The 14,310-nt window shown below is 42.3% G+C and overlaps 1 protein-coding gene across 1 annotated transcript in view; it reads left to right on the top strand.

Annotated features, from left to right (window-relative positions):
- Nucleotides 1-897: 897 nt before the first annotated feature.
- LOC126990098 (alkylglycerol monooxygenase-like) overlaps nt 898-14,310 on the top strand; it is a 29,094-nt gene continuing 15,681 nt past the window's right edge. The window contains exon 1 of the mRNA XM_050848652.1: nt 898-1,066. Coding sequence (XP_050704609.1) covers nt 959-1,066 — 108 coding nt within the window. The 5' untranslated portion in view covers nt 898-958. The remainder of the gene's footprint in view (nt 1,067-14,310) is intronic.

The raw sequence follows: 14,310 nt of genomic DNA on the forward strand, positions 1-14,310 counted from the left end.
AACAGTACTATTGACAAACTGTCTTATATAATTTCCCAGAGCTCAGTGGCTGCTGGCTGCTAGGGGAAGGTGTGCAGGTCTGTTGGTGGTAGCGAGTGTTCTGTGTGCTAATCGGTTCACGGATAGACAAAGTCAAAATCTGTCAGGGTTACTTTATTCACAAAACATATACAGGTCATCGACATGGACAAGACACATAAAAGAGGTGGTTGTGTGTATGTGCGTGTGTGTGAATGTTGTTTAGTTTAAGTGAGATATAAATGTTAGTGTGTGTAGTAAACAATATGTACAAGTGGACAACAGGAGGACATGGACGGACAGTCAAAGATAATCGAATAACAAGAACAGTTAACAATGACGACGCGACACAACACAGGGAGACAAGGATAGCGACAATGGAAATACACTAATTGAGTCTGTGCTGCCACACCATTTTCTTTGTCTCACCGGAGGAGAGTACGCGACCGTTTCAGCGGTGGCTTGCTACAGGTCTGACACAAGTGTGCTCAATTTCAGTGGACGACCCGTATGGCTGTAGAACAGAAATACCAAGATCAAAAGAAAGGGCCATTTATTTAGACCTTGAGAAATACAAGAGAGAGCGTGAGCGAGTGTTTGAAAAGCGCGGCGAATAACAGTGCCAATAATGGCGTATAAATCTTAGGATGTCGGTACTTTATCAAGGGACTCTACCCCCACCGTAACCCCATTGCTACTTCACTGGTATTAGATATCTGAAGTGGACGTGATAGAGGACAGCCATGAGCCTTATCTACAATATCTCTATTAATCTTGACAGCAAAGCCCTCTAGGCCTCTGTGGCAATCAAGTGAACTGATAATTAAAGGTCAATGGGGTGTTGCATCACGACTCAGATACCTATATATATCTATCTCTATATATAAGGCAAAACAAATCATAATTTGCCACTCACCAGGGCAGGAGAAGTTTGGACATCATGAATTCATCTGAATATATAATCGCCTTGAAGTCTACCTTCTACGCCGTACCACCTCAAGAGACGTATATTGAAAAATTACAAGAAACAAAATCTAATCAACCATTGGTAAGTGTATTTAAATGAGTTATTGTGACTGATTCAAAAATGACCTTTGTATGTGTGTGTGTGTGTGTGTGTGTGTGTGTGTGTGTGTGTGTGTGTGTGTGTGTGTGTGTGTAATTCACCTCATCACATGTTGGACGACTATTGTCCTGAATGACGTCAGTAGCCTAACGTGGCGGTCATCTTACAGTGCCTTGTTCCAGGTCAAGAAACTTTGGCAAATGAGATCGAATACACATCAACAGCATATGAACGAGCAATCTGCCTGACACACTGAGCAGTGTAATACCACGGTAATTTTTGTAATCCATAGGATCTCCTTAGGGCGGTGTCACACTAGGCAGTTTTGCCGCGCGGTTTCGCCGAGCGGTTTCGCCGCTTTTGGGATAACACACACAAACCAATGGGAGGTGTCACACTAGCCGCGCGGCAGCCGCATACTGCGGTCTGCGGCAGAACCGCCCTGCCGCCCTGCCGCTTCCCGCCGCGATTGAGGACAAAGCACACACAGTTCAATGCACGTGGCCACACTGGGCGGTTTCGCCGCGCGGCTGACCACCATGTTCGACATTGATTTGTTTATTCAATGCGTTCAAGAGAGGCCAGCTCTCTGGGAGAAAAGTTCAAAAGGGTATTCCGATAAAAATGAGAAAGAATGAAATCTTGGTCATTCGGTAATAGTCAAAGAGCTTTTCATCATATTTCCTAATATTTTCATAAAACTTCTCAAACCTTTTACTAGTTTCCCTTTCCGAAAAATTTCTCCGACAGGTGGGCTCTTTGAGCAATCCTTCTGCCTCAAGGGTACAAACAACCTTCAGCTTAGACAGCATGGCTGCTGGGGATAACCTGAGCGGCACAACCGCGTGTGGCATGGTACTGGTTTAGCGCTGCCGCGCGGCGAAACCGTCCAGTGTGGCATGGTACTTGTTAGGCGGCGCCGCCGCCCCTCACCCCCCAGCGGTTTTGCCGCGCGGCGAAACCGCCCAGTGTGACACCGGCCTTATCCCATCCATATAGGGACAGCCGACCCCCTTTTCCAGTCAAAAGGAGTGGCACCAGACTGCCATATTGCAGACAACACTGTATGCAACCAACGGATCATAGCCTCACTCACGGTTTTCACCATCTCTGCGCTGGTATTACAAATTCCAGCTGCCTTTCCACCTTTTAGTTTTCTCACATCCTCTCTCACTTCCACAGGAGAGTGTGAGCTTCGTCTGTTGGTGGATCAGCAGCCAGAATCTGCAACCTAATCAGAGTATTCAGTTATAACTTGTTTGTTTCAATGAAAAGGTCCAAGTTGTTAAGAAAGTATATTATCAGCGAAGCACAAACAATAACGGTATTTAAAGCGGAGGCGCGCGGAAGACCTAGCGTGTGTGGGCACCCGTCTTGGAGGTCCGGCAGACAGCCGTGGTCTGATGTAGGGACGGGCGGATACCCGGGTAGGTACCCGGGTAGTAGAGTACCAAGTAGCCAGTCGGGTACCTGGGACCAACTTAGATTGTCGGGTATCATGACGGGTATTTTCTGTAATATTATTATAAGGTAAGCAGTCGGGTATAGAGTACGGATATGCGTACCAGTGCATCGTTGCCAGATAATCGTACTCAAGAGCCGCATATTTACCGGTTTCTGCCCCATAACTATTGCCAAGAAGCACCAATAATTAACCATTTTAAGGATAACCTTATATGAATGCAGTTATTTGGGTGATGAAAGCCGTTTTTGGATTAGAAATCATCAAACATAGAGGCAGAGTACGACAATCTGGCAACGTTGTACAGTAACCTTGTAACGGCTCCCACTTAAATTATGTTCCTTATTCTTGAAAAAAAAAACCGATGTAACTTAAGTGAAAGAAGATATAAATAACCCTAGGAAAATGAGCTTTATTCCTGCTGTTAATATGCTATACACTAGTAGGTACATACACACTCTACAGCCAGTTAAGTCACACACGATCGCTACCCGTCCCTACTTATTAGAGGCACACACTTTCGGCAGTGTCCCGGGTGTCTCGGCCTCCCGGGTAAGCATCGCGCTGATACTCACCCCGACACACCCTCTCAGTAATCGTCTTAACTTTGGTCCCGGGATCACCGTGTGCTGGCGGGTATTTGTTTCTAATGGATATCGGGTATATACCCGGGTACTGGTCCCCGGTATCTCGGGTAGGCCAGGTCGGGTACCCGTACCCGCGATTACCCAAAATCCCATACTTTGCCCATCCCTAGTCTGATGTGAAGTGCTACCCGGCTCGCATATTCGCCAAGTCAGTAACACCTCGTCTCCACGGGAAATTAGGACCAATCACAGCGCTCGCTCAGCCAGGCCACGTATTGCCAGCTCGTGACGTCATTATATACCCTTTATTTACACAGTTTTATCAAATATATGTTAATTATTTCGTGAGAACACACATATTTTCAACAGTTGAGATATTTATACTGATGTTATTGATGCCTGACACATTATAACACAGAGCTGAAACATAACTGATAACTGAGACGAGCTAAGCTATCTGGGAACACTGACGGAACATCGTCCCTTTCTCATTGGGCTGTGTTACTTTATTTTCAACAGTTGAGATGTTTCTACTGATGTTATTGATGTCTGCCATGCTATAACACAGAGCTGGAACACATAACTGATAACTGAGACGAGCTAAGCTATCTGGGAACACTGACGGAACATCGTCCCTTTCTCATTGGGCTGTGTTAATTTATTTTCAACAGTTGAGATGTTTCTACTGATGTTATTGATGTCTGCCATGCTATAACACAGAGCTGGAACACATAACTGATAACTGTGACGAGCTAAGCTATCTGGGAACACTGACGGAACATCGTCCCTTGCTATGCTATGCATACAAGGGGAGCGTGATTCTGTCTGCCAAAAATTGCATTTTTGTAACCACCCACACACACACACACACACACACACACACACACACACACACACACACACACACACACACACACACACACACACACACACACACACACACACACACACACACACACACACACACACATGTGCACATTGCAAAAAATAAATACTAACACACATTGCAAGAAATACACACACACACACACACACACACACACACACACACACACACACACACACACACTGCAAGAAATAAATACACACACACACACACACACACACACACACACACACACACACACACACACACACACACACATGGAGTAACACTGTTTGAATGATCCTCACGTGAGTTTCAATATATATATATATATATATATATATATATATATATATATATATATATTATATATATATATATATATATATATATATATATATATATATATATAAACAAAGGATGGGGGGGGGGCGTGCGTATTTCTTAGAAATCAATAGGGGACATCATGTAAAAAAGTTTGAGAACCACTGCTGTACGCCTACAATATCGCAGGTATTGCATCGTGCATATTACATAAATATCAAATATAGGGATGAATGCATTCGATAGGGCGACACGCCGTACATCCTTTCATGCAGTTAATTGGCAGAGATGTCAACAACAGGCACAAAGAGAGAACAAAACTGCCTGCTTTCCAGATGCTGATACTTTACATTTAGAAGATGGTATGCACGGACATGCAGTCTGTGTCTAATGACTGTAATCTGCGGCGTTCCAGACTTGGCTAATATGTGTGTGTGTGTGTGTGTGTGTGTGTGTGTGTGTGTGTGTGTGTGTGTGTGTGTGTGTGTGTGTGTGTGTGTGTGTGTGTGTGTGTGTGTGTGTGTGTGTGTGTGTGTGTGTGTGTGTGTGTAGTTATTTCTTGCAATGTGTGTGTGTGTGTGTGTGTGTGTGTGTGTGTGTGTGTGTGTGTGTGTGTGTGTGTGTGTGTGTGTATATATATGTGTGTGTGTGTGTGTGTGTGTATATGTGTGTGTGTGTGTGTGTGTGTGTGTGTGTGTGTGTGTGTGTGTGTGTGTGTGTGTGTGTGTGTGTGTGTATTTATTTCTTGCAATGTGTGTGTGTGTGTGTGTGTGTGTGTGTGTGTGTGTGTGTGTGTGTGTGTGTGCGTGAATTGAACTGAATTGATTTGAATTGAATTTATTGATTAAGTTCAGACTTTATATAAAAGTATGGAGCTCCTTCAAAAGAAAAAAAAATAACACAATATGTTGTCCATGCAACAAGTAAATATCTGGTTATATAATTAACCAAAACAAACACAACAATAATTAAATACATTAACAAAAGTAACAAAAACAGGTACTAAGAAATAAAAATAATTGAAGGAGAATAATGACTGCCAACACCTGACACTCATCTGAACATGCTTAGCACTGGCCTCAACAATAGAGCTAAATTTTTCATGATGGTAACATTGGTGTTTTGCATCAGTGATATATATTTGAAATGTGATGGCCTGTGTGTATAATAGCTTGGTAAGTACATATCACGCAACCTTACAATTTCACTATCAGTGCACTCAAAAAGAACATGGAATTCATCTCCCAGAACACCAGCATCACACTTATTACAAAGCCGATCTTCTCTATTTACGCCTTGATGCCTGCCAACATTAACAGTTGCATTAACTGTTGTTACAAGTTCTTAATATCGTCACCATTTTTCGGTTGCTCTTTTGTAACCTTGAAATATACCACTCCATGCCATAATCCACCTCAAACATTTTGTAGTTATTGCACAGAGATTTTGTTACTATGTTGTTGTGCCAAGTTGCAATCCACTGGTCTATCAATCTCAATTCCACAGCTTTTTTAACCTATGTTGTATTGGGAACATCTTGAGACAACCATAACCATGGCATACCACACTCATTACAAATGTTTTTAATACAGGCTAAGCATGGAGAAGTATATATTCCTAACATATCCAAATGTAACAAGCAGTGATACATTACTGAATAATATTTTGTATCTTTACCTAAAATAAATTTAGACCAATATCCCATCGTTCTGCTCTTTATATGTATGTCAAATGGAAATACTCTCAGTCCACCATATAGCATGTCATTGCTAGTATTCTTATGAACTCCCAATGCCTGTTTAAAAAAAAATCATATGCAAAGACTCTAACTCTGTAATATCCCCAAATCTCTGAAGCATAAGTCAGTACGGGCAACACCGTGGTATTAAATAGTTCAGTTTGCATGTCGGCTGGCAAGTCAAATTTCCTACACTTTCCTATCAGTGAATACATTGCCCGTGTGGCCTGTTCTTTAAGCTCCAGCTCTCCTTAACGGAACCTTCCATTGTAATTAAATAACACACCAAGATACTTATAGTCTTCCACTACTTCAATGCTTTCACCTCCAAATTCAAATTTTTAGTTATCAATGCTGGCTCTTCCCCTACTAAACATGACTATTTTTGTTTTGTCGCTGTTAAGTTGTAGTTTCCATTGATTACAGCACAAATTCAAAGCAGTCAAGGCTTGTTGCATTCCCTCCTCACTATCACACAAAATAATTGTATCATCTCAATAAATTAATACCAGAAGTTTTAGTTACGAACTTAAGAAATCACCACCAAAATCTACATAATTACAATTAAATTCGAGCAATTTACTTTTAATATCATTAATATAAAAAGCGAACAGCAATGGTGACTAATTTTCTCCCTGCCTTACCCTGCATTACATACAAAGGTGTCTGGCGTCTGTTGGTTCAGCATGACACAAGACCTGATGTTGTCATACATGTTTCTGATTACATTAAATATTTTCCCATTCACCTTTTCCTTCACCAACTTGTACCACAAACCTTCACGCCACACCATATCAAAAGCTTCCTTGTAGTCCACAAACAAACAAAAAAAGCTTAATTATCCTCCAGTTGAACAAATCAATTATACATTTAAGCAAAAATATATGATCCAGTGTAGAGTACTCATGCCTAAAACCTGCTAGTGTTTCATTAATAATAAACTTAGTATTTGATTATTCATTAAGTCTCGCGTAAAGTATTGAGGTAAGCAGCTTTCCCATACAACTAAGCAAAGTGATCCCCCGGTAGTTGTTAACACCCTGAGCGTCACCCTTATTCTTATAAAGTGGCACTATTGTCCCAACCAGCCACTCAGATGGCATGACGCCAGTATCAAATATCTTATTAAACAGCTCAACATATAGGGGGGGACAAAATATGCGAAGTAGCTACTTTTAATGTATTCATTTAATATTATGTCAGATGCTGGGGATTTATTGTTTTTTTTAATTTCTAAATATTTCTAGCAACCTCTTCGTTGGTTATAGGGTCATTAAGTAATGGTGAGAGTTCATTATCCATATTATCATGATCATTGAGAATATTTACTTCATTATTATCAATGTTGTCATCACTCGCTAACTGTCTGAAATGCTCGTAAATTCATTTAATGTAATGGGGATCTGATGGCTCTTTTTCTGACCATTAAGGATTTTCCAGTATTCTTTAGGGTCATCACTTTTGCATTTCCTAAGTTCTTTAATTATGTTTATCTATTTTTTTTTTAAGATTTGTTTTGTATTTTCTGCTTTCCTCAATCATGCTGTTAAGGTTTACACTATTCGTGTGCAAATAATATATATGCCTAGCTTTATGGTACTCCTTTCTTACTTTCCAGCATTGTTTGTCAAAACCATTTACAGTGGCATTATTGTTCTTTTTGATATATGTTTTTTTTTCTTATGTTGTGGAAAATTTGCAAGTGCAGGGTCAATCAATATTTGCTTTAATTCCTGGTTCTATGGATAAATTATTCAACTTAACCATCAACTCATTTACCTTACACTCACTAATATTCCTCACATATACATCCCTTCTCTCAGCATTCCACTTTCCTGGCCTTTTACTTGCTCTTCTTTGTTCTGCCTCCTGGGCACTCATGCTTACAGCGGGCACATTACTTGGTCCAATAAATTTCATCCTTACGTGTAATCCACAGTGTACATCAGACAATAGCGGATCATAATCCAATACTCTAAAAACCACCACATACTGCATAACTTCAGGTGAACCTAAGAAGTAATCTACAGTTGTATTGTATGCAGTTATAGGCTTGCCAATACCACAGTCTTCCCCCATCCTTCCACTACATATAAATACTTGATGATTTTTACAAAGTTCAACCAGTTTCCTGCCATAAAAGTTCCTGTCTAGGGTCAGATCTTGGTTTGCCCTGGTCTTAGTTATACCATAATCAGTTACACTTATGTGGGGTACCTCGGCAGGCACCCGATCATCATCACCAGCACCAGAGGGAACATCAGACAGTGAGAGGCATTAAAATCACACACAAAGTACATGCACACAGTCATTACTGGCATAAGTTATAAAAATGTCCACATACCTACAATTTGCACTCCCTCTGTCTACTGTAATTGAAAGTTAGTTCTTATGTGCCTCCACTGAAAGCTAACATTTTTCCTAATGGCAATAAGTAGACACCCAAATTGTATGTATGTGTGTGTGTGTGTGTGTGTGTGTGTGTGTGTGTGTGTGTGTGTGTGTGTGTGTGTGTGTGTGTGTTTACAACAAAGGAGACACCTGAAGGGCATACAAAAAAGGAAACAATAATTTAAAAAAAACCGCTACTCGCTGCTCCCAAAAAAGAATCAAAAGAGGTGGCCGAAAGAAAGGTCAATTTCGGGAGGAGAGGTGTCCTGATACCCTCCTCTTGAAAGAGTTCAAGTCGTAGGCAGGAGGAAATACAGATGAAGGAAGATTGTTGCAGAGTTTACCTGCGTGAGGGATGAAAGACTGAAGATGCTGGTTAACTCTTGCATAAGGGGTTTGGGCAGTATAGGGATAAGCATGAATAGAAAGGCGTGTGCAGCGGGGCCGCGGGAGGGGGGGAGGCATGCAGTTAGCAAGTTCAGAAGAGCAGTCAGCGTGGAAATATCGATAGAAGACAGAAAGAGAGGCAACATCGCGACGGAATTTAAGAGGTAGAAGGCTATCAGTAGGAGGAGGAGAGCTGATGAGACGAAGCCTCCACTCTGTCCAGAAGAGCTGTGTGAGTGGAGCCCCCCCACACGTGAGATGCATACTCCATACGAGGGCGGACAAGGCCCCTGTATATGGATAGTAACTGCGCGTGGGAGAATAACTGGCGGAGACGATACAGAACGCCCAACCTCGAGGAAGCTGATTGAGCGAGAGAGGAGATGTGAAGTTTCCAGTTGAGATTTTGAGTTAAAGATAGACCGAGGATGTTTAGTGTTGAAGAAGGTGACAGCTGAGTGTTGTCGAAGAATAGGGAATAGGTGTTTGGAAGATTGTGTCGAGTTGATAGGTGGATAAATTGAGTTTTTGAGGCACTGAAGGACACAAGGTTCATTCTGCCCCAGTCGGAAATGATAGCAAGGTCTGAGGTTAAGCGTTCTGCAGCCTCCAGTCTGGAGTCGTGTACTTCCTGTTGGGATGGCCTTCTATTGAAAGAAGTTGAATAATGCAGAGTGGAGTCGTCGGCGTATGAGTGGTCAGGACAGTTTGTTATGGAAAGAAGATCATTGATGAATAACAGGAAAAGAGTGGGTGATAGGAGAGAGCCCTGTGAAACACCACTATTGATAGGTTTAGGGGAAGAACAGTGACCGTCTACCACCGCAGAGATAGAACGGCCGGAAAGGAAACTGGAGATAAAGGAACAGAGAGAGGGATAGAATCCGAAATAGGGCAGTTTAGAGAGCAAAGACTGGTGCCAGACTCTATCGAAGGCTTTCGATATGTCTAGCGCGACAGAGAAAGTTTCACCGAAACGGCTAAGAGAGGACGACCAAGAGTCAGTTAAGAGAGCAAGAAGATCGCCAGTAGAACGCCCCTAGCGGAACCCATACTGGCGATCAGATAGAAGGTTAGAAGTGGAAAGGTGCTTTTGAATCTTCCGGTTAAGGATTGATTCAAAAGATTTAGATAGACAGGAAAGTAAGGGGCGGTAGTTTGAGGGATTGGAACGGTCACCCTTCTTAGGCACAGCCTGTACAAAGGTATACTTCCAGCAGGAAGGAAGGGTAGATGTTGATAGGCAGAGACGAAAGAGTTTGACCAGGCAGGGTGTCAGCACGGAAGCCCAGTTATTAAGAACATTAGGAGGCATTCCATCAGGTCCATAAGCCTTCTGAGAGTTGAGGCCAGAGAGGGCATAGAAAATATCTTAATAACAGGCATAAAGGAGTCAGAGGGGGGATGAGTAGGAGGAATATGCCCAGAATCGTCCAGGGTGTGTGTGTGTGTGTGTGTGTGTGTGTGTGTGTGTGTGTGTGTGTGTGTGTGTGTGTGTTTTTTTTTTTGTGTGTGTGTGTGTGTGTGTGTGTGTGTGTGTGTGTGTGTGTGTGTGTGTGTGTGTGTGTGTGTGTATTTCTTGCAATGTGTGTATTTATTTATTTCTTGCAATGTGCATGTATGTGTGTGTGTGTGTGTGTGTGTGTGTGTGTGTGTGTGTGTGTGTGTGTGTGTGTGTGTGTGTGTGTGTGTGTGTGTGTGTGTGTGTGTGTGTGTGTGTGTGTGTGTGTGTGTGTGTGTGTGTGTGTGTGTGTGTGTGTGTGTGTGTGTGTGTGTGTGTGTGTGTGAGTGGGTGGGTGTGAATGTGTGTGTGTGTGCGTGTGTGGGTGTGGGTGGGTGGGTGTATGTGTGTGGGTGGGTGTCTTTCTTGCAAAAATGCAATTTTTGGCAGACGGAATCACGCACCCCTTGTATCCTGCTCACGTCCCCACAGACAACTTACCTCGTCACAGTTATCAGTTATGTATTCCAGCTCTGTGTTATAATGTGTCAGACATCAATAACATCACTAGAAACATCTCAGTTGTTGAAAATAAAGTAACACAGCCCGAGGAGCAAGGGACGATGTTCCGTCAGTGTTCCCAGATAGCTTAGCTCGTCATAGTTATCAGTTATTTGTTTCAGCTCTATGTTATAGCATGTCAGACATCAATAACATCAGTAGAAACATCTCATCTGTTGAAAATAAAGTAACACAGCCCAGTCCAGTCCAGTAATAGGCGTGGGATTGCCTTTGTAACGGCACCCACTTATGTCTTATTCTTGATTCCTGATTGTTGATTGTCGTTGTTCTCTTTTAGTTTTGTTCAGTTTTCTTTTTTCTTCTGTTCCATATTGTTGTAATTTTTTTTTCTATCTTGAATTTCTTCCAGAGTTAATGGTTGAAACACTAGTATATCGGCTATTAAGTAGTCTGTGTTTTGGTTTTCTGTGTTCTGTATAAAGTTTTGGTTTTGTCTTATTTCTGTATATTCTTCACAGTCCAGCAGAAAATGTTCTAATGTTTCTACTTCTGCTCCACAGCACGGACACTCCTCACTCTTCCTCTGAAACCTGTTCCTCCAGTTTAGAGTTACGGTGTTAGTTCTTCCTCTTAATATTAATTTTGTACCCAGTGTGTTGTCTGCCCAAGTTTCTTCTTTTTGGTCCTTTTTGTACAATTCATATATTCTTAATGATGACTTTGTCTGTATTTCGTTTTTTCCATTTCTCTAAGTCCCATCTCCTTACTTTTTCTATTATATTATTCTTTGTTAAACTATCAAGTTGTGCCATATTTATATTTAGTTCATTCATATATTTCTTTAAAGTTTTAGTCCACTTTGTGTTAGTGTTTTCTGTTTCTTTAAGGAATATGTTTCTGGCCAAGTTATTTCTGTCTTCTTTCAGTAGATGTTTAGCAAATAGTAATTTAATTTTCATGTCTCTGGCCCGAGGAGCATGGGACGATGTTCGTCAGTGTTCCCAGATAGCTTAGCTCGTCACAGTTATCAGTTATGTGTTCCAGCACCGACCCTTGTGGGACGCCACTCGTAACACTTCCCCATTCAGATTTTTTACCATTGATTTGCACTCTCTGCTTCCTACCACTAAGCCACGCCCTGATCCAGTTCAAAACTTTCCCATCTATGCCGTGAGCCTGTAATTTTAGTAATAGCCGGTGATGGGGAACTTTGTCGAACGCTTTACTGAAATCTTGATAGGGTATGTCATAGTTTTCATCTCGGTCAACAGCCTCGATTACTTTAGTGTAGAAGGACAACAGGTTAGTAAGGCAAGACCTACCCTTTGTGAATCCATGCTGTGAATCATGAATTAAATTATGCTTTTCTAGATGGTCCCGAATGCTCCCGGCTATAATTGACTGCAACATCTTTCCTACAACTGATGTTAAGCTAATTGGGCGATAATTTGAGGTGACTGACTTGTCTCCCTTTTTGAAAATCGGCGTTACATTAGCTACTTTCCATTGATTGGACACATACCCAGAAAATACCGACATCTTAAAGATATCGGTAAGCGGGCCACTGAGGACCTCCTTGCACTCTTTCAGCACCCTTGGGAATACTTCGTCTGGGCCCGGCGATTTGTTTTTCTTCAACCTACCAATCTCATCCTGGACTACTTGCCTAGTGATGATCACATCCCTCAACTTGTCGTTCCCTTCGCCCTCATATACCTGAACTCTCTCCGGAATGGTTGTTAGATTTTTCTGCGTGAAAACTGAGAGGAAATAGTTATTCATCATTTGACTCATATCTTCTCCATTCTCAACGAGCTCACCTGTGTTTGTTTTCAACGGCCCAATTCTGTCCCTTGTTTTCGTTCTATACTATTTGAAGAAGCCTTTGGATCGCTCTTGGCCTCGTTGGCGACCCTAATCTCATAATTTCTTTTTGCTAGGCGGGTGTTCTTCTTCACCGACCTGGTTAGCTCAACATACCTACCCCTGAGGTGGGTTTCTCCGTTCTTTATTTTCCTTTAAATTCCTCTCTTCAAGCCTATCTCATGCTTGAGTCTGCAGGTCATTCATTTGGGGTCGTTATTTTCCTTCCTACGTGCTTGGTAAGGAATATGCTGTCGCTGACCCTCTGCAATTACTCTAACTAAATTATTATAGGTCATTTCTACATGATTCCCCTGTCTTTCCGGTTCCAGCCCTGAGATCTGGCCCTCGTCCAGCCCTAAGGTTCCCCAATTTACCTCCTCAAGGTGTCTTCTAAGCCCCTCATAATCAGCTCTTCTAAAGTCAGGCACCAACACAGGGTTGAGTTCTTGGGTCACCGCCCAGTCTAGTTTAAACCTAATTTCCTTGTGATCACTGCCATCTAATTTTCCCCCAACATCTAGCTCGCTGATCATATTCTCGTTGTTAGTTAAGACCAAGTCTAGAGTGTTGTTATCCCTGGTGGGCTCAGTCACTGCCTGGTTGAGAAAATTATCATGTATTACTTTCAGAAAATCCTCAGATTCTAGATCACCCACCACGCCTTCCCAATCTATATTCCTATAGTTAAAATCCCCCATTATCCCGGTAGCAGCGGGGATCATGTTTCTTAATAGTCCCTCTAAGCGAGAAAAATGAGAAAAAATCCCCCCTCACACAAACCATTTCATAATATATATCAAAGCATTTGTGATCAGATTATGTACCATCTTTTTTTGGGGATTTATATCGTGGCACAGATTTGGCCCATCGCTGATACACGGTAAAATCCACAAATTTGGTCCGTCGCTGCTACCGGGTTATGTAGACATTTTTGCTCCTGCTCGCCCTGCCTACCTCTTGCAGTAATATATCAGTGTCCTGCCTGCTAAGGCTGGGTGGCCTGTAAAGAACCCCTAGAATTAGTTTGTCTTTCCCTTTGTGGACGTCCACCCAAACTGATTCTGAGTCGCCATTTGCTTGAACAGAGTTGTTAGCGGAATATTTAAGTGTGCCTCTAACATAAAGTGCCACCCCCCTTCCCTTCTTCCCTTTCTATCTTTGTGAAACATTTGATAATCATCTATTTCATACTCCGACATGAAGTTTTTGTTTGCAGTATCCACCCATGTTTCCGTGATAGCTATAATGTCGAATTTCTCGACACATGCTTTCCCCCTCAGTAGATCTATCTTGTTCCTGAGACTCCTACTGTTGGTGTAATAAGCCGTTAGCCCATCCTTTCTTACATCCTTTCGATTACTCCTGCGCCGCCTAGTCCCTGTCTGCGATACATAGCCACTGATGACAGGCCCTCCTCCCTCGCTTACTCTAAAAAATCCTGTAGGGTGCTAAGTGATCGCTCGAGGGAGTCTGCGAGAACCTCCACCCCCTTGAATGACAGGTGCACCCCATCCTTGGCATACAAGGAGCCTTTATCGTAGGAGAGGTCCCAATTATCCAGGAAAAGCCAACCATTTCGCTTACAGTGGGCCGCCAGCCTGCTGTTTACTGCTAAGGCTCTGGAAAGCCATCTCTCACCTTGG

The sequence above is a fragment of the Eriocheir sinensis genome, unplaced genomic scaffold (genome assembly GCF_024679095.1).
Source record: "Eriocheir sinensis breed Jianghai 21 unplaced genomic scaffold, ASM2467909v1 Scaffold1449, whole genome shotgun sequence".
NCBI classification, from domain to species: Eukaryota; Metazoa; Arthropoda; class Malacostraca; order Decapoda; family Varunidae; genus Eriocheir; species Eriocheir sinensis.